At 40.8% G+C, this 20019-nt stretch overlaps 1 protein-coding gene across 6 annotated transcripts in view; it reads left to right on the top strand.

Moving 5' to 3' along the window:
- The window catches only part of DAB2 (DAB adaptor protein 2), a 169935-nt gene extending 149916 nt beyond the window's left edge, over window positions 1-20019 (top strand). For 2 of the 6 annotated variants that reach the window (XM_067730573.1, XM_067730572.1), the window contains exons 5-15: window positions 1291-1422; window positions 1903-1983; window positions 2417-2443; window positions 2692-2745; window positions 3130-3192; window positions 7939-8592; window positions 9553-9712; window positions 14375-15007; window positions 15984-16093; window positions 18309-18344; window positions 19653-20019. In XM_067730573.1, the coding sequence (XP_067586674.1) occupies window positions 1291-1422; window positions 1903-1983; window positions 2417-2443; window positions 2692-2745; window positions 3130-3192; window positions 7939-8592; window positions 9553-9712; window positions 14375-15007; window positions 15984-16093; window positions 18309-18344; window positions 19653-19715 (2013 nt within the window). In that variant the 3' untranslated portion in view covers window positions 19716-20019. Of the gene's footprint in view, window positions 1-1290; window positions 1423-1902; window positions 1984-2416; window positions 2444-2691; window positions 2746-3129; window positions 3193-7938; window positions 8593-9552; window positions 9713-14374; window positions 15008-15983; window positions 16094-16689; window positions 16761-18308 lie in introns of all 6 variants that reach the window. The other 4 variants (XM_067730575.1, XM_067730574.1, XM_067730576.1 and 1 more) reach the window with 4 other exon arrangements.

The following is a 20019-nucleotide window of genomic DNA, read 5'->3' as shown; positions in this document are numbered from 1 at the left end:
AGAGAATAGTATCTGAAACACATCTTCTCTTTTCTCTCCTTCTCTCTTTTCCCTGCCTCTTTACCCCATAGATGTAAGCTTGCTCATTTTTTGTGGTTACTCTTATTCTATCACATGAACAGTCCTGCTTATTTTTTGTTTGTTTGTTTGGGCCTTATCAAAAGCTATCATACTTCAAGTCTTCTGGGACTCTTTTCCCTCTACTCAATATAACATCATCAGATTCATCTGCTTAAAATGTTTTTCATTGCTGCACAATAGTTTATTGTATCAGGATACTGTGGGAAGACCTCAAGTTACTATTCAACCCTTCCTAGAGATTCCCATTATCTAATATGCAAAATCCATTGGTCAAACTTAGGGCTCTGGAACCCTGGTACACGCTCATCCACCCTGCTGTCCTCATGCACTTCTGTCTCCACTGTCCCTTAACTTTTGACTCTTGTTTTCACAAGCCTGCCAGAGAATGGTGGCACTTTTCCCACACAAGCATTCTCTCACTCCCAAACCTCCTAAGATGCCCAATCTAAACTTTTCAGTGGTCTTAGGTGCTTGGAAACAAAAGTCAAGACATATTCTGAGCATCTACAAATATGCATGAAGAGTTGAGCCCTACCATCTACTTGAAAGGGTCAAGAGAAATGGGGGAGGGGAATAGCAGGGAAAGCACTGCTAAACCAATAAGCCCTGCCACATGAAACTCCTGTATAATGACGTGGACATCTGTGTGATGTTGACAAATACTTGATGACAGAATCTGGTGACTTCCAGAATGTATTGGGGGTAACTGTACCAATAATACTTAGGAGGGTTCTCTGGCCAGTCTGAGGCAGTCAAAGGATCCTTGTGAACACTCCTCTAGCTTAATTATGCTATTCACTTGAGTTTGTTGAGTTGAGAAAGTAGACCTCCCTGGAATGCTTTAGAGGTGATATGTTCCATCTTCGCTTTAGAAATTCTTGGTCTCCTAATCCTCAGTCCTTCCTTGCCATGTGGCATCACGTCTTTGGGATAGAGAGAATCAAGTATAGATAGTTTAAGAAGGATCATTCTTTCTATTTCTGTTTTCTACTCTTTGTTGTTAGGTTTTTTGTTTTTTGTTTTCCCCTTTTGAGCCCTTCCTAGCAACGATAAATGTAGCAGTAGCCTTCAACCAGGAGTGAAAAAATCTTCAAATGTTTTAGCCTTCTCATATATGCCTTGGTATCTGATGCTTAGTTGTGCTCCAGAGAGAATCTACAAATAGATTCTAGTTTTCTCAATACACCATTTTTGATGTCCCTTTTTTAGGTAATAGAGCATGAACACCCAGTAAATAAGATTTCTTTCATTGCCCGTGATGTGACAGACAACCGAGCATTTGGTTATGTATGTGGAGGGGAAGGCCAACACCAGTTTTTTGCCATAAAAACAGGGCAACAGGTAAGCTCTAAGCTTTGAGGTATACCTGGAGGGGGACTTGAACATGAGAGTGTGTGTCTCTCAACTAGAGAGCCTGCTGGAAACAATTGGATGTAGGAGGACTAAACAGTACCTCAGAGGATGACTATCTTTAATTAGTCTAAGGAATCTTCTTTAAATGTCATTGATACCCATGTAGTGTGTAGCATTGTTAGAACGGACCTTCTCATAAGATCATTGCTGATTTTAGAACGATAGTCAATTATTCCCAGAAATCTTGAAAGGACTTGGAAAATTATCATTGTGCTTCTTGTTTTATCTAAGTATTTTATGTATCTGAGGGTTGGGGTGGGAGTGGTGGTGATCTTCTACAAACCAGGGGAGGGTAGGAAGGAGCTTTAAGAGAAAGGAAGGAAACATTACTAATCAGAACTGATGGGGGACAAAGGGAAGAAAATAGTAAGATTAAAATTCTGATAAAGATGCTTTCTCTCGCTTCAGGCTGAGCCACTAGTTGTTGATCTTAAAGACCTTTTCCAAGTTATCTATAATGTAAAGAAAAAGGAAGAAGAAAAGAAAAAGGTAAGTACTATCTAATACAGGCTCTATTAGACTTAATACAACATTCAAGACCATGTCTGAACATTATGTGAACGCATGGCCTGCCTGGAGTGTTGGCGTCTATGTGGCTCTTCAAAGTATAGAAAGTGATATAGTTTTTGTTCTTCCCAATAGGGCAATGTTTGGATGTTATAGTTAGGCCCTTCTGATTTCTAGTGCCTGACTCTTGTATTTTCTCCCTATAAACTTCACATTGATTCCAGGACTTCCAAGTCCAATAACGCTATTCAAATCCAGTATTGATATGAAAAGGGGAGGAGAATGTAGGGCAGAAATAATATGCAAGACTCTCTCTTGCTTTCTCTTTGTGAACCCATAGGTATATTTATTCCTTTATTTAATTCTCTTTAACTATAATTTACTAAGATCACTGAATTTGTGTCTTTCTTTTTAGATGGAAGAAGCCAGCAAAGCAGTAGAGGTAAAACCACATCTTTACTTCTCGTGAATTGCACGTGTGATGTGTATAAGCCCTTGTTTGCCACCTGCCCAAGCAGCCTTCCCTCCTAGTTTTATTACTATGTGTTCATGACCCTTCTGGTCATAGAAGATGTACAGTTGAATGACTAGTGCCAAAATCTAAACTTCTTAGCAAGCCAATACACTAGGAAATTAAACTGTGTAGGGAAAACTCACCAACTAAACCTTTAATATTTGCCATCTTTTCAGAATGGGAGTGAGGCCCTAATGAATCTTGATGACCAAGCTTGCAAACTGAAATTGGTACGTATGTGATTTTTTATGATTCTTACTTACCTGAACACGGGATTTGCTTCCTAAAGATGTTGTTAATAAAATCCAGTTGCGACAACTCTTTCCCTAACTGTTAGTATAACATTTATGTCAATATACAAAGTGATCTTTTTAGTAAACACTTCTGAATCTAATCCAAATACTTCTTTAAAAGTGTACATCAGGTGGATTTGTTTGGGGACTTGTCTACACTTCCTGACCTAAACAACCTAATATCAAATCTGTATTAGTTAAGTGAAAATCCAGTTGTGACAACTATTTTCCTAAACTTTAGTTTAGGAAACAATTACAACAATATACAAAATCATCTTTTTTAATAGACACATCTGAATCTAATCAAAATACTTTTTTAAGGGTGTTGACCAGATGGATTTGTTTGGGGACATGTCTACACCTCCTGACCTAAGTAGTCCAACAGTAAGTGTCTGTTTTTAAATTTGCAATGTAATGGAAATGACATCTATAACTCAAACTGGCAATTAACCAGAAATCTTGAGCATCTCATTGAAACTTGGAAGGTGACTGCTGATTTTTCTGCATAAAGTGTAAATGGCTACTAGAACAAATTTGCATCTTAAGTCACCACGGGAGCCTATCAGCACTACTTCAGATACATTAATATTGCTTAGAAGTTAAATCTGAGCAATAGGTCAGGCAATGTAGTCCATCTGGGTATTACTTAGGATCAGAGGAGGAGCTGAATATTAGTCCTTGGTGTAAGCCTACTTGAAGGAAACGTGTTTGTTAGATGACTAATTGTATAGACTCCTGGTCTCTTCATTTTTTTTTTTTTTTCTATTCTTTCTGTTGTGATTTAGCAGCATAAGCTTGGTGTAAAATAAGACTTAAAACAAGAGGCTCAGTTATATTTAACCAAAGCTTGTCTTTGTTAAAAAAGTTGCTCATCCTTTACAGGATATTGTGGTATATCAAGTCTTATTATTATTGATCTGTAACAACTCTGTGAGAATGGAGCAGTAGTTTTCTTTCCAAATAAGGAAGTGGTGATTCAAAAAAACTCTCATTTACCCAAGCAGAGGTCCAGTTTCAAGGCTTAAGCCTAAGTCTCAGACCTTCCAAAACAGTCCTCAAGTGAAATTGCCTGTAATTTTGAATGACTTCTTACAACTTATTTTATTTATTTAACAGTTTCTTGAGTACCTGCTGTTTGCAGGGCACAATGTCAGTGACATCATGGAGTTTACTGTCTAGCAGGGAGACCAACATTAAAACTTATCACAAAGCCTAACAGTTGATGTTACTTACAAGGTATTTATCCAGTTTAGAGGTTCAGGTAATGCCTCTGAGTAAGTGAGTTTCTGGACTTGAACATAAAAGATGAGAAGGCAATAACTAGACAAAAAGGGTATCAGTCTAGAACGTTGGGGAGAATGTTTATCTAGGGGTCACTTATATCAGGGAATTATCAAGCAAGCCTCTGTGACCAAGAGGGTCATAGGAATTAAAGCAGCAGCAGATTGAGGACTAAAAGTCTCACTTGCTGGAGTACTGCAGAGAATGGCATGCCTATGCGATTTCACACAAATGCCCAGGCCCAGTGAGACGGGTAGGAGCAGGGACTGTAGACCCTCTTCTCTACCCCTCCTTTTATGAGAATCACAATGCATAATATAGCGCTTAGAGATCCTAAAAAGCCCGCATTAGAGAAGCCCATTTAATGTTCTTTCAAGTAGTGAGTCCTAACTCGTTTGTCTGTAAAACTTTTTGTAAAACCTTATGTTTGTCTGTAAAACATAAAATGTTTTTCGTAACATTTGTTACCATTGTAAGGATAAACTTTTTGAAATACCAGATTTGATAATCCTGACAGGTCCATCGTAGATCTGAGGTTTTTTGATTCCTAGGCAACTTTGCCCCTCCTCCGTGAGTAGCTCCCTTCCCAAATTAAATTGACATCTGAATGACCTTCATTCCAAGTATTACTGACATTGAAACCAGTAGTATATTAAAAGAGATCAAAACACTCAAGCCATGATGTAGAATTCCAGTGGGATAGGCAAGGAGGCACTGACTGTTTAATCTGCTTCTGTAGACTTCTAGAAAGTTCTAAAAAAGGAAATGAAAAACAACACGAGTAATCTTGAGTCTCATTATTATGAGACCTTACGCATTCTAAGAATTTTTGGCTTGTTGAAATAAAAGGCAAGTTTTAGCTAAACTAACAATAAATTAAAATGATAAATACCATCAAAGTGATGGTATCTGATAAGTAAAAGAATGCTAATGGCGCTAATTATGTGCTAGTTAGACTTTGCCAGTGTGTTCTTACATACTGACTCCATATTCATAGGTCATGAAATAGATTTATCTCTACTTGATAAAACCAGCATGTTTAAAAATTTTGAAATCTCACATCAGTTGCTCTGGAAGAGATGAAGAAAGGCAGAAATCTAAATTAGCTAGACCTTGTTAGTGGTTCCCTAACCCAGCTACCCTTCCCCCAACATTTATACAAAATAGTTTTCTGCATTTCAAGTAAAGCTCATGTTGCAAACTAAGTAACATACCTTAGAATGTAATTTTTTTCGCCAAACCACTTGAACAATATTCTTCCATACTGTATCTCAAAAAAAAAAAAAGGAAAGAAAAAAAGACCAAAAAGACATGATCTCTAACTTTAAAAACTTGACCGTTTGAAAGCATAGTTATTATGAAAAGAACATAAAGTGTGGTTTCCCCATTAAATCTGGTATGGGGATGGGTATCAGGGCACAAAGCACAGTGTCATATATACGTAAGATGCCATGGGTGGGCACAGGTGAAGCTGAAATAGAAGGATCAATGGGAAAAAGCTTTGTAAAGAACCTGAACTTGAGTTGGGTCTTTGAAGTATGTAGGAAAGTAGAGTAGTAGTTAGGCTAAAAGTAAACGAGGTCTCCTGGTGGGTCATTTTGAAAGTCTGGCTAATGGAGATTATTTTAATACTGGGGAGTAGCAGGAAGTCACTGAAGGCTTTGAGTAAGGAGGTCCAGGATTTGGTAGGCTGGAATGATTAGGCAAGATGAGCTACCTGCAGAAGAGCTAGTCTAGAACTTAGTATTTTAAACCTTGTCTGTGCAGACACACCTTCTTGGTTGCCTGCTTGACCCTCTTACTGGAGCCCCTTAACAGCAGGGACTATATTTCATGCTCAGTTCTTGTCTCTCAGGTGCTTACATGACGGCCAAGTGGATGCAGTGTTTACAGTACAGCAGAGAATTAAAGAAATGCTGACCAAGGGGGTGGACGAGAAGTCTTACATCTTTCAGTTGTAGTCTATGAATCAGACTCTTAATCTTGGATTAACAACGACCTCAACCTGAGGAGAGCCTTATACATTTTACTTATAGGGTGACTATTCAGAAGTCTAACATTGTGGTTCCTGTTTGGTGTCCTAAGGACTTCTTCTGAAGTAAATGAAGGAGAACTCTACCAGCTGTGAACACCCAACTGTTCTAACCCAGAGGTGGCTCATAATAAATGAATAAATATTACAATCACAAGCTTTCGTAATACATTTTGTCCTACCTTTTGATTGTTAAAGACCCCTGCATTAAGAAGCCTTCCAATCAATTTCTTTGATTTTTTTTTTAAGTTTTTTGTTTTGTTTTGTTTTTTAATTACAAGTTCTCTCTTCTGACAAGTTCTTCTGGTTATAAAGAGAAAAGCTGGCTTTTAAAAATTGTGCCTTTATACCTAACAGTGAAGGAAGCCAAAATATAGAATACCAATTAGGTCTGATTTAGGACCTAAACTTTTAAAAATTTTGTTCTTTTCTCTTAAAGCTGAGGAGACCTATTCAGTCTCCCTTTTTATTTACTAGTTTGAGAATTTTATATTCCCTTGAGATCATCTTGATCATTGTCCCAATGACCAAAATATTTAATAATCTTCCCAGGATAATACTAGAAAACTAACTTCCATTTCAGCTCGACAGTTTTTATTGTTTATATTCTTCTGTGGCTAGCATAGTTAAGTATTTAATTGATCAAAGTCAATCAGAAGGAAGGTCTGTCAGTATGATAGCTATATCCCAGGGTGAATCCTAATTAGTTGTGTCATTGCCCTGAATAAAGACATGTCAGATTTATCAAATTTGCTGCTTTTATGCTGAGAAGAATGTCATATCTGACAATTGAGAATCCAAATAATTAACATAACTGAAAAATGATAGGGAAGGAATAGAATTTGTAGAGTTATTCATTTAGTATGTCTTTCAAATTAACTCTTACACCCATATCTCCACCTTATACATAAATTAAAGATTAGATTATACATAAATTAAAGGTGACTTCAACATTAGTTGAATTTATCCACTAAGTAGAGGAGACTCCTGTCATGACACAGGCAACACTAAACTATATTATGAAAAAAGGTACAACTATGAGAGGTTAATGTGATATATTATGTTAGATTATATCAGTATTTTGAGTATCATGTTCTTAGAAGGACATAGACAAAAGAGTACGTCCAGAGGAGAGACTAGGATGATGAGAATGAGAGATCCAACTTGGCTACACTTTTAAAAAGATCCTTAAGTATTTAAAGAGGCATACCTGGCAGGCTGTGATGTGAGGGGAAAATCTTCTTTGCCCCCCTAGAGGAAAGACCAATTGTAGGGAAATATATTTGACCTTAAACTTTATTATAACTAGAATGATAAGATATGACTATATTAGGCAATGAATTCACTCATTTAGAGAGGTGATATTAGGTGACTCTGGGGGTACAATAGGAATGTACATCATGTAGGAAGAGGGGCTAGGCCATTTCCTTCAAGCTCAATATGCTTAGATAGTCACTTAGAGTGACTCGAAATCAATTCCCTTTAAGACTGTCAAAGGCATGAATTGAAACAATGATGATTATGAACTCAGCCAGTCTGAAAGGGTGAGGGGAGACATGTGAAGTAAACAACAGTAAGATTTCACTGAATGAAGGGCCAATGAAGTTGAGACTTAAAAGGGCCTGGGAGGGGCAGGGAGGACCTATTCTACAACTAGTAAGTGCACTCAGGGACACGATGGGAGGAGGTAATGGTCAACCAGTAAGACTGAAATCGAATGGAAATTTTGATAATCTTAGTCATCTTATGTAGCTTTCTCATTCGAAGTCACAACGTGGACTAACATTTTCTTTTTTTTTTCTTTCCAAATGTGATAGGAAAGCAAAGATATCCTGTTAGTGGATCTAAACTCTGAAATCGACACCAATCAGAATTCTTTACGAGAAAATCTATTCTTAACAAATGGCATCGCCTCCTGCTCTCTTCCTCGACCAAAGCCTCAGGCATCTTTCTTGCCTGAAAATGCCTTTTCTGCCAATCTCAACTTCTTTCCCACCCCTAATCCTGATCCTTTCCGTGACGATCCTTTTGCACAGCCAGACCAATCGGCACCCTCTTCGTCTGATTCTCTCAAATCTCCAGATCAGAAGAAAGAGAATTTGACTAGCTCGTCTACCCCTCTGAGTAACGGGCCCCTGAATGGGGATGTTGATTACTTTGGTCAGCAGTTTGACCAAATCTCTAACCGGACTGGCAAACAGGAAGCTCAGGCAGGCCTGTGGCCCTTATCAAGTACGCAAACACAGCCAGCAGTGAGAACTCACAATGGGGTATCTGAAAGAGAACAGAACGGCTTCCATATCAAATCCTCCCCGAACCCTTTTGTGGGAAGCCCTCCCAAAGGACTGCCCGTACCGAATGGCGTAAAGCAGGACTTGGAAAGCTCTGTCCAGTCCTTACCACATGACTCCATAGCCATTATCCCACCTCCACAAAGTACCAAACCAGGAAGAGGCAGAAGGACTGCTAAGGTGAATTGTCTCCACATATCCATTGGCAGAATGCATGTTCGGTACCAAAGGGTGGTGTGATGCAAGCTCTCTTTCCTGCTGCTATTGTAGTTTCCTGTGTGGCTGTAACATAGGAGGTGGGATAAGGCGCATCGTTCTCCAGGAATACTTTCCTCTAACTGTCACCCTTTTTAAGCTTCTCACTCGGCAGTGTTTGTCACACCCTGCTTTCTGTTTGCATGTCGTCACATATTATTAACTAAACACAAGTTTTTCCGTTTTTAATGCTGCTATGCTTCTGTACCTCCGGTAAGTTTGATCATCATGTTCTGGGAGGGGAGGGGAAGGGTCCCTTTGTACCTTCCCCGTACTAACACACGCCTCCACACACCCCGGCATATGGCATTCGTGTCCAAGGTGGTAGTCTAAAATTCTCGAGTTTTTCTCCTCTGATTAATGACTGAACAATCCATTGTCTTAAAAGAAACTTATATATTTACTATTACCACTTCCTTCAAAAGCAATTTAAAATGGGGTTTATATAAGTTTCATTTTAAAAATCGCATTGGAATATGCTGGCCTAATGATTAAACTACTGTATCATCTTTATGCAGAATGATTTAAATCCAGAAGAAGGATCAGAATATTTAGGCTACTAACTTACAGTTGCCCTTTCTCTCCCAGCTTCAAGCTTTTAGCTGATAAGGAGACCAGACAGAATCAAATGTGTAAATGAGCAAAGTAGATTTCACTTTGTAGGTCCTCCATTGCGTCAGTCACCAGGACCCAATATTCTGTCCATTGCCAGGATCCGTGTCTTTTTTTTTTTTGTCTTTTGGAGTTTGTTATAATAATTTATCAATAATGGGGAAAAGTTTCTCTTTTTGTGTTCGCAAATTCGAGGTACAGAGTAGGAAACAGAATAGAGCTGGATTTCACTGTTCCTGAGTAACTGCTCTGTGTCCCTCTCTGCCCTGTCAGTCTCCAGCAAAAGACTTACTTGCATCAGACATCTTTGCTCCTCTCGTCTCAGAACCTCCAGGCCAGACATCTCCAGGACAACCTGCAACCATACAGACCAAGCCCCTGGACCTCTTCAAAACAAGTGCTGCTGCCCCAGTAGGGCCCCTTGGGGGTCTAGGTAGGTGTGTAGAGATGGAGTTAGGTTTGGCTCTGTTACTTTCACTCCTAAGATGGTAATTCATAGGAGGGAGCACTTCATATCCATGGGGGTTCCTGGGGCATAAGATTTGAGCATCCTAGGGAGCCTTTCTCCCACTTTTACTTCTCTACAACCCACCCCTATTAGGTACTCTTGACCTGTAACTGGAATTTGACTCCTTGAATTGGCATGTGAGAAGAAATCCATTGTTAGTATCGCACTTACCTGAACCAACCGGTCATGGCTTACTGAAGACAGTAGGAAGGGATTCTGAAGCCCAGACCAGCTTCATTGGAGAAACAGGGTTGAGATGAGAGAGCCTTGTCTATCATCTCTATTTGAAGAAGTAGCAACATGCATGTCTTCCATGCAATTTGCCATTACTAAATTGAAGCGCTATCCCCTATTTAACCTCTTGGTTAAAGGAAGGGATATACACCCCAAGAGGGCTATAAGTTAAATCTGAAGCAAGTGTGAGTAATTGAATGAAAGTGCCGGGTTCTGAGCCCAGCTCTGTTTCTAGGCATATGGTGGGTGTGAGACAGGCATATATCTTGATCATTCTCTGAATAGTTCAGCCTTAGCAGCTCCTTGCTGGTATTTTGGCTAGATGGGTGTCTTAGTAGAGTTAGTAAGTCCACAGTATAGAAGTCTGAAGTTGAAGAGAACACAGAAATAAGGGAAGAGATGGAATTTTATCAGATACCTGAGAGGTGATGCTGCTGTCATTCAAAAATGTGTCACCAGCTCTGCAAGCCACTGGGCCACTCTGTGGCAGGACGTTGGGGAAGGCCACTCGGCCGAGGGCTGGCCCTGCTACTCGTTGCCTGAAGCCTCCAGTTCTTTCCTGCCTCCATGGAACAGTCTTCAGAAACCCCCGACAATGGTCTTTGCTCTCCTGCTGGGGCTTCTCTTTGTTTTTCTACTTCTTATCTCCTCTACAAGCTCCAAATAGACTCTGTCTTGGGAGGGGGCTGGGGGGGGGGGGGCTATGGGTGAAGAGAGACTCTCCCCTATTTTGTAAAATCTGACCAGGGATCTTGGCTTTCTCTGCCTCCTGCTGAGTCAATCATCAGGACTCTTTTTTTTCCTGCTGTTTTCCGCCAAAGGAAAATATTTTGGTTCTGTCATCTTAAATCCGCTCCATCCTATCTGGAGCGTGGTAGCAACAGGAGGGTTGGTTCCCACCTGCTGAGTGGCTGAAATCCCTGCAGGTGTGAGAAGCCCACTTGTTCCAGGTCTCTGCTTGGCGTTGACACCATCAGGAGACTCTCCCCAAGCACTTCATATCTCTTGGGGTCTTCCCCTTTCTGCATCCCTTTCTCCTCCACCCTCAAGTGGAGCTGGTTGGTGCTTTCCCTGCAGAAGGAGAGAGAGCTTGTATGCAGTGCCTGCGGCTAGGTCACATCGCAGAGCTTTGTAGTTTCATATCAATGCCCCGAAGCATTTTTACAGCCCATATTTAACAAGTCAGCCTGAAAATACAGCTGGACCCTATAACTGTTAATTTATTCAGATGAAGTGAAGCTTTCTGGCTAGGTGCCCCTGTTGAGGCCTTGGGGTATACAACTGCAGAATACTGATGATTCTTCCCAGTTTGGACATGGGACTCAAACTGAGCCCTACAGTATAGCCCCTGTCCACTAGCAGGGACCCTCCGCCAAGCCATGGAAGGTTGTAGGTCTGGCTTCCGCTGGACCCAGCTGGGGGACCGTTTCCTCTGGAGAACTGGGGGTGGGGAAAGGGCATTGTAGAAAGCTGAGCCTTTGGCTTTGACTAGCTGCCCTGCGCTTTAATCTAGCATCTAAAGGTTAATAAAACTAACTTTTTATACCCACACTTTCTTTTTCCTTACCTTTCTCCAGCAGGGCCTTAAATACCTTGGAAACGTGATGCATGGGATCTGGTAGACGGGAATGAAGGCTGGCCTAAGTATACACTGGGAAAGCCTTTAATTCCTCTCAAATGTATTTTTCTCTTTTACCACCACTCCCACTAATACCATCTAGGACTAAAGCCACACATTTTCCTAAGGGAAGGCAAGTCATCCAACATGAAAGATGGTAAAATTCTATCCAATTTTTGCACATCCAATTGGTGTAAATTATTAGTGAGTGACTCTAGCTTCAGTTAATAAAATGTAAGTAATTTGTTTTAAAATGCCAGCAATAACTTTGTTCAAACTCAAGCCACTTCTAGAAGCCTGTATTATAGGATCTAAGAGAACTGTTCCCTTGATTGGTTGTGAAAGGAATACAGGCATACCTCGTTTTATTGCCCTTCGTTTTATTGTACCTTGGAGATATTGAGTTTTTTACAAATTGATGGTCTGTGGCAACCTTGAGTCGAGCAAGTCTATCAGCACCATTTCTCCAACAGCATTTGTTCACGTCGTGTCTCTGTATCACATTTTGGTAATTCCTGCAGTATTTCAAACTTTTTTACTATTATTATATTGCTATGGTGATCTGTGATTGATGATCTTTGATGTTACTATTGCAAAAAGTTTATGACTTGGTGAAGGCTCAGGTGACGGTTAGCATTTTTTAACAGTAAAGTGTTTTTAAATTAAGGTATGTACGTTGTTTTTTAGACATAATGCTATTGTACATTTACTAGACTACAGTATAGTGTAAACATAACTTTTATATGGGCTGGGAAACCAAAAAATTTGTGTGACTCACTTTATTGCCATATTCCTTTTATGGCAGTGGTCTGGAACCAAACCTGCAATATCTCTGAGGTCTGCCTGTATGTATACTCTTGAGTGTACATGAAGTCTCATTTCGGTATATGTCAAATAAGTATTTGGATTAACATGCTAATAAAAAATATAGTTCTGTTCCTTGATGCCAAGGAGACAGAACAGGAGGATAGGGTGCTGGCTTTGGAGGTGGTATGCCTGAGTTTTAGTCTCTTTCACAGACTGTGACCCTCTCAATTGTAATAATATTCTTGTGCCCAGTTTCCTCACCCCAAAAATAAGCATGTTGATTTAGTAAGATGACCCACCTCTGAAACCCAGCAGCCTTCGTGAGCGCACCTTGTGTTCACGGCCAGATGGCTGTTGTTCCTGATGACGGTTGAGTCAAGTGACACCAGGCTCCAGTCCCAAGAAAATTCAAGATACAACATCTTACCATATCAGCCCCTGAACGTTGTTTTAAAAATATTTCTCACTCTGGAAACAAAAACATTCCTAGCCCAGGTTTGAAGGCCTTCTCCTACTTTGGTTAGAAAACTTTCATAACTCAAGAATGCTCTGCTCCAAAGCTCAAAGCAAGTAGGTTTTGAGAGCAGAGTGTCGTTTGTGAATGGGCATGAGGCTGAATTTAGGTTTTCTGTTAGTGACGACAGTTTAACTGGGTCATTAATACACTTGGGAAGAGGCCGAAGAGAAAATGTGCTACGTATTAGAACAAGATGCAGGGAATGAGCTTCTCAAGAAGAGGAGGGCGCACACTGGCGAGACCTAGATTTTAGTGATTTAATGAATTACAGATCAACAATGGCAAGGGTGCAGGTGATAGAGCCGTTTCCCCACAAAGAGCAATGCCTGCAGACGGGCAGTTAGTTACATTGCAAGAGTTGTTTTTTTTTGTTTGTGTTTTTGCTTCACTTTATCTCGTCTCCCTCTCTTCCTCTTCCTCTTTTAAATACTGTGTTCTAACTTCTGGCAAAGTTTAGTGAGTGACACATGGCAGGAAGCACTTTTATTTGAAACAGCTCTCCTAGGAAAACTAGCCTTTTCTCCATTTTTGTATATAAAAGTCTAAAGCTATCTTGGCATCAACCAAATTTTATCATCCTTTTATGTAGCTGTGTCCACCTTGGCAGCATTTAAAAGCAAGGAAGCTTTGAAATGGTTTCTTCGGGATGGAAACATGTTAAAGCCTAATGCACATGCCTGATAGCTAGTCTCCATAAGACCTCAGACATGAGCCAGTTGCCCAATGAAAACATTAAATCAGTTTCTCAAGAGTGTCTGATGGATTATATATATATATTTTTTCGGTACGCGGAAAAAATAATGTTGTGGCCTCTCCCGTGGTGGAGCACAGGCTCTGGACGCGCAGGCTCAGCGGCCATGGCTCACAGGCCCAGCCGCTCTGCGGCGTGTGGGATCTTCCCGGACCGGGGCACGAACCCGTGTTCCCTGCATCGGCAGGCGGACTTTCAACCACTGCGCCACCAGGGAAGCCCTGATGGATTATATTAATTTACTTCAGAACAAGCATGGTTTCTATATGTAAATGTATTTACTCAACACGTAGGTTCATGCTATTGACAGGCTCTGTTCTAGCTGTTTGAATGACATCAGTGAACGTACGAGAAGGGCTCATTTTCTTTTTTATGACTGGGTACTTATGGACTGTATTATCTATCTAATGAGGAAAGTGAAAAAGGTGTGGAAGAAAGAAAGGGCTTCGAAATGCAACCAGCATTTAAATGCTTGCTACAGCTCCTTCGTCTTTGGAGTGAAATAATCTAATAAAAGCCATGTCAGCCTCAAGGCTTAATAAAGGTTTGGCATGTAGATGCTCTCTAAAAATGCTCTCCGGAGAGTTGACTCTCTGAAACTCAAGGATCCTCTTCAGGCTAGTTTCCTGATAAGTCCTTTATCCCATTTCCCTCCTTCAGGTGGTGTGCCAGTTATATCTGCTCAGACAGGACCGTGGAACCCAGCGCCCTTAGTCTTTAGTCAATCCACTACAATGGTCCCAGGCACTATGATGGCTGGTCAGCCTTCAGGATTCAGTCAGCCAATCGTCTTTACCACAAGCCCAGCTGTTCCAGGTTGGAACCAGCCTTCATCCTTTGCAGCCTCAGCTTCACCTCCAGCCCCTGTAGTCTGGGGCCCGTCAGCATCCGTGACACCCAATACTTGGTCATCAACCAGCCCGCTGGGGAATCCTTTTCAGAGCAATGTTTTTCCAGCTCCTACTGTGTCAGCCCAGCCCCCTTCTATGCTCTCCTCTCTCCTGGTCACTCCTCCTCAGCCACCTCCCAGAACTGGTCCTCTGAAGGACGTCTCCAGCGATGCCTTTGTTGCCTTGGACCCACTTGGGGACAAAGAAGTGAAGGAAGTGAAAGAAATGTTTAAGGACTTCCAACTGCGGCAGCCGCCTACTCTGCCAGCAAGGAAAGGAGAGCAGAATTCCGCTGGGACTTCAAGTGCCTTCTCCAACTACTTCAACAACAAAGTTGGCATTCCTCAGGAGAATGCAGACCATGATGACTTTGACGCTAATCAACTGTTGAGAAAAATCAATGGTAAGCTACCTACTTCTCTGTCAGCTGTACCAACAAGTATTCCACTGCCATATGGGCCCACAGAGTCCCTCAGAAGAACCCTCTCCCGACCCACCAATAGCTTTACTCTTGCTTTTTTTGCCTAGCAGGGGTTATGGAGACAACCATTTACCTTACGGAGTTAACTTTACCTTAGTTAGCTGTTTCGAAGGGCTGGCCCAATGCTGCCCTCTTGTGACAATTCTTAAAAGGGCTGCCAGGAGCTATTGAAATTCAATGGGTCATGGCACCTGGAGGCTGTATGTGTGATAAGGACTCATTTTTTCATGAGTAGGTATGTATGGACTGCACTACCCATCTGATGAGGAAAGTTAAAAAGGTGTGGTAGAACGAAAGCGCTTCAAAATGCAGCCAGTATTCGAATGCTCGCTGTACTGTATTAGTGATTTAATCTCTCGGAGCTTTTACTTCTGTGTTGGCCTCAAGGCTTGGTGAAGGTTTGCCATGTAGGCGGGCCTCCCACTGTTGTGGCCTTTCCCGTTGCGGAGCACAGGCACCGGACGCGCAGGCGCAGCGGCCATGGCTCACGGGCCCAGCCGCTCCGCGGCATGCGGGATCCTCCCGGACCGGGGCACGAACCCCTGTCCCCTGCATCGGCAGGCGGACTCTCAACCACTGCGCCACCAGGGAAGCCCCATGTAGGTACTTTTAAGTGAGGGAATTCTGAATCTCTTCCACTTCAAGCAAATATGCATGGCTTCATCTTCCAAGAAGGGATGAATTTGCCTGTAATAATCACTGGGAGTCTCGGTATTTGGTGGTGATTTTTGTTCCATTGATGTCAATTTCAAAAGTATGGAACTTAGGACTTCCCTGGGCCCCTGAGCCTGTGCGTTCGGAGCAAGTATGGAACTTAATTTCTAAGATAAGCCTGACTGGAGAACTTGTGCATGTATTTGGGGAAAGCTTGTCTACTGACTACTTTTTCACCTTCTAGAACTACCAAAGCCAGCTCCCAGACAAGGTGCCCTGCCAGTTTCCAAATCTGCTGACAATGCATTTGAGAACCCCTTCTCTAAAGATTCTTTCCGTTCATCACCAGCGTCTGTAAGTATCAACTATTAGAAGATGATGTTCCAAAGTACACGCCACATAGAGTTACCACCTCCTGAATTAACGTTGCTTGTATCTTTGACAGTAAAGGACATTTGAATACGATTGATCATTGAGGACCATCGCAGTGTAAACCTCAACTCAAACTGGGGAAAGATTATTTTTGCAGGAACTACTCTCCTGAACTTGAGAAACAAATAACATATAGAAAAATCCTTTGTATCTCACTTAACCTAGCTCAGGAAAGCACTTTGAAAGAAAATTGAGCCAAAATAGTATCTTTAAAATTTTTTCAAAGATTTAAGTTCCTAATTTCCCACCCATAATTACTTAGCTCATAAAAATAATATTTTGCATTGGGAGGCAAACATAATTCTGAAACTTGGTTTTGATGTAAATAATACACACACACACACACACACACACACACATCACAGGCAGGCAAACACAAGTCATCATAGACCCACATACAATATCTGATTAGTCTGTGACCTAAGTGATTTTTTTAAAGGGATCTGAGAAGTCTTAATTATAGTTGTTTTCTTACAATTGTAATTATGGTTATTGACTAGATGGTTTTATCTCCGTAGATGGCTTCTCCTCAATCCACATCTTCTGATGTATATAGGGATCCATTTGGAAATCCTTTTGCCTAACTTCTGTAAGTAGAAGATCCTCCTAAGCTTAGGTTTGGTGAAAAAGGGTGGCATGGGGGTAAGGGTGAAATTTTAATTTTAGAATCGGAAAGAAGTTAAATCTCTGTAATGGAGAAGTAAAAGATATGGAACACTATACTTAACTAGTTTAGTAATGAATAGGCTGGACATCTGTGAATAGAGTTCTCATACATATGAAAAACAGTACTATACTCATATGGATATGAATTTCTGTCATCCTGTGTTTTTGATATTTCACTTCTGTATGGGAGTAAAGCTCAATATAACACATAGCCTTCTAGATTTTTGACCTTCACATTGAAGTGATTGCAAAGCTTCCTAGTAATTACTCAGTTTTCTATAGAAGCTTCAAAATCTGGGGACCTTCTGAAGCCACCAAACAGGTCAGCCAAACAGATCATGATCACACTTCTGCCTCCCAAATCAATACATATTTCTTTGTGAGGGGCCTCAGATTAGTCTGAACTAGTCTGGCAATGTTAAATCCCAAAGTGGTGACAGCTGCCGGTACCTCCTTCAAAAGTAGCATGAGCTCACATGAGTCTGCTGGTGGGTTTCATCCTCGGTCAGTTCTTGTGTGTAACCACCTTAGACTGAGACCCGGGAAGGCGAAAGGGGGAGGGCTGTTTTTCTTTCTCAACAGCGAGTGGAAGCAACTTTAATCTTAAAAGGTTGAAGTTAGTGGAGGAGAGACTTATCTGCATTTTGAAAGGGGTGAACAACAGGAAGAATGAAAAGAACCCAAACCCATTTTTTTTTCAGTCTTGCCCCATTCAAGTGAGACTACCAAACTGTCTTGACCCACGTAGAACTGAATTCTTTTAAATAGATAAATATCTTAAATCTGAGATCAACAATAAGATTTGAGTTTATTTGCAATTTGGATTAGCCCCCCTCACTCCACTTCTGTAATTACAGTATTTCTGAAAGTGCTTTTCCGTAAAATCAGCTTCAGAGAACCGAGTGAGATTACTGAAAAGACAAATTCCCGGGCCCCAGCCCTAAGGAATCCCCCTCGGTGCTGAGGAAAAGCTTCATTTTAACAAGCGTCCAGATGGTTTCTAATGTTAATAAAGCAGTGTAATATATGGAAGATGTTGAAGGGCTAGAAGTCTTGACAGACTCATTATTGCTTCCTCTCCAGGGGAGGCACACACGGACAATAGAAAGGAACAAACCGCACTGAAAATCTAGGAGGATTTTTTGTGCTAAATTGAATTGACTATAGAGTTCTCTTTGGAGACCCTTTCTTCTTTAGGTCACGAAGGAAGGATAATTTTGGTCAACCTGCTAAATATATAGGTTGAGGGGTAGGGGGGACAATTGCCATGGGAGAAAATAGCTAACATTATTAAGCACTTGTGTTAATCACTTTATTACAGATTCTACATCGACTATTCTATCCAATCCTCTTGAATCGGTCCTAGGAGATACTATGACTGACATTTTAAAATAATGACTTAATATTTAATACATTGATAGTCAATCCAAAATTTCTAACCATGGGTTTTCTCTTCTCCACACTTCTCTAGGAACTTGGCATGCTGACTGTCCAGAGGAACAAAAAGGTTGGCCTTAGTAGTCAAGGACAAAGCTAATAGGCAGACAAGTCCTGACCTCTGCCCTTGTTCTAGCTTTGACGTATTATCTGTTGCCCTATTTCTTGCTGCCTCTTCCACTTGTAGAATGCCTTCCACTTTCTGTTTAGCTAAACTGAATCTATGGATTTAAATAAATTAAGAACCTAAACTCTCTAGCTTAAATGTAAATGAAGTAGTTTCCCTCCTTGAACCCTTGTTTATTGTGTCCCTAGAACCTTCTAGAACACTGTGCTGTGTACCCTCTGGCTGGCCAATGCAGCCACCACAACCCCTCAGATCATACTGTTTTGAATAAATTTTAAAATCCTTACGGTTCAGAGTGTTTCGGGGTTCTGTTTCAGAGCATAAAACCTAAAGATTGTGGTAGAACAAGGCACCTTCTTAAACCTTGCTTCAGACCATCACTTACAGAGTATTTTTAAAGTAAAATAAAGTAAAAGTTCGGTTTCTCTCTGGGGACTTTGAACACACCTAAGAACGTTTTTAAAGATATAACTTCTCTTTCTGAACATTATTCTTCTCTCAAGGGCAAGTTTGTCCTTTCTCCAATCTCTTGCTAGCTATTGCCAATGAGGGAAAATCATTTTTCATCTCTCCTCTTCTTTTCCCTCTGATTCTCTTTTCAGTCATTTTTACTCCTGGGTTTATATAACATTACCTCTCTTTCACAAACGACAGAGTTTTATGGGGCAAAAAAAATCTAATGATTCACAGATCTGAAGCCTCTCTGCCTTCTCAGTAATCTCTAATCCCAGTAACTAGAATTGCAAATGGGCACCACCTTTATCCTTTCTATGGAATAGGAGGCCATCCTCCTGAGCTGAAGTTCCGGAAGAGCAGTTCATGTTGAAGAAAAATTGAACTCAACTCAGCAAAGAAAGACCGTGTTCTGAACAGAAACACATCACAAAGTGAAATGTGATAGTGCCAAACATTAGGTGCTTATTTGGGGTAATGCCAGGCCTTTATCAAGTAACTGGAAAGCTTTCTGGATGCCACACAGTCTCACAGTTAGTAGGATGATAAGTGGGAGAAGAAATCTGCAGTGTTATCATTAAAAATCTAATGCCTGCAATATTTTTCTCCTCATAACCTTGGAAACCTTTCCAGTTCATTTTCAGTCCTATTGTCAGCACAGTTCAAAGGGTTTGTTCTTGCCATATGAGTTTCGTTTTGTTTTGTTTTATTTATGTTGGGTTTTTTAATGTTGTCTCTTGACCCCTAGTGCTCAGGTTCTTGTGGGTGTTAATCAACCACATACAATGTTATCTTTAGGTGGAAGAAGAGGATGACTGCTCAGGATCTAAACGAGATGGTGGCCTCCTGAACCTCTACTGATTAGCTCCAAGTAGTCCGAGCTAAAGGCCTGTGGTTTTACGTTGAATGATAATAGCTGATCACGTATGGCATCATTTTCCATCTGACTTCCCACTCAGTCATTGTCAACACAGACTTGAAATAATATTTTATATGTCCAAATACCTAAATGTGCTAACTGGAGGCAACTGTTTCTAGGGAATTGAATTTTTGAAAGTGATGGACAGCCACACAATTGTTTTGTACATACTTATTTTCTTGTGCACTTTTCTGTATGCAAAGAAAGCTATAAATTTACTCATTTCAATAAACTGGAATGGCAGAA

This window comes from Pseudorca crassidens, chromosome 3 (assembly GCF_039906515.1).
Source record: "Pseudorca crassidens isolate mPseCra1 chromosome 3, mPseCra1.hap1, whole genome shotgun sequence".
Classification (NCBI taxonomy): Eukaryota; Metazoa; Chordata; class Mammalia; order Artiodactyla; family Delphinidae; genus Pseudorca; species Pseudorca crassidens.
This window is presented reverse-complemented; position numbering and strand designations above follow the sequence as displayed.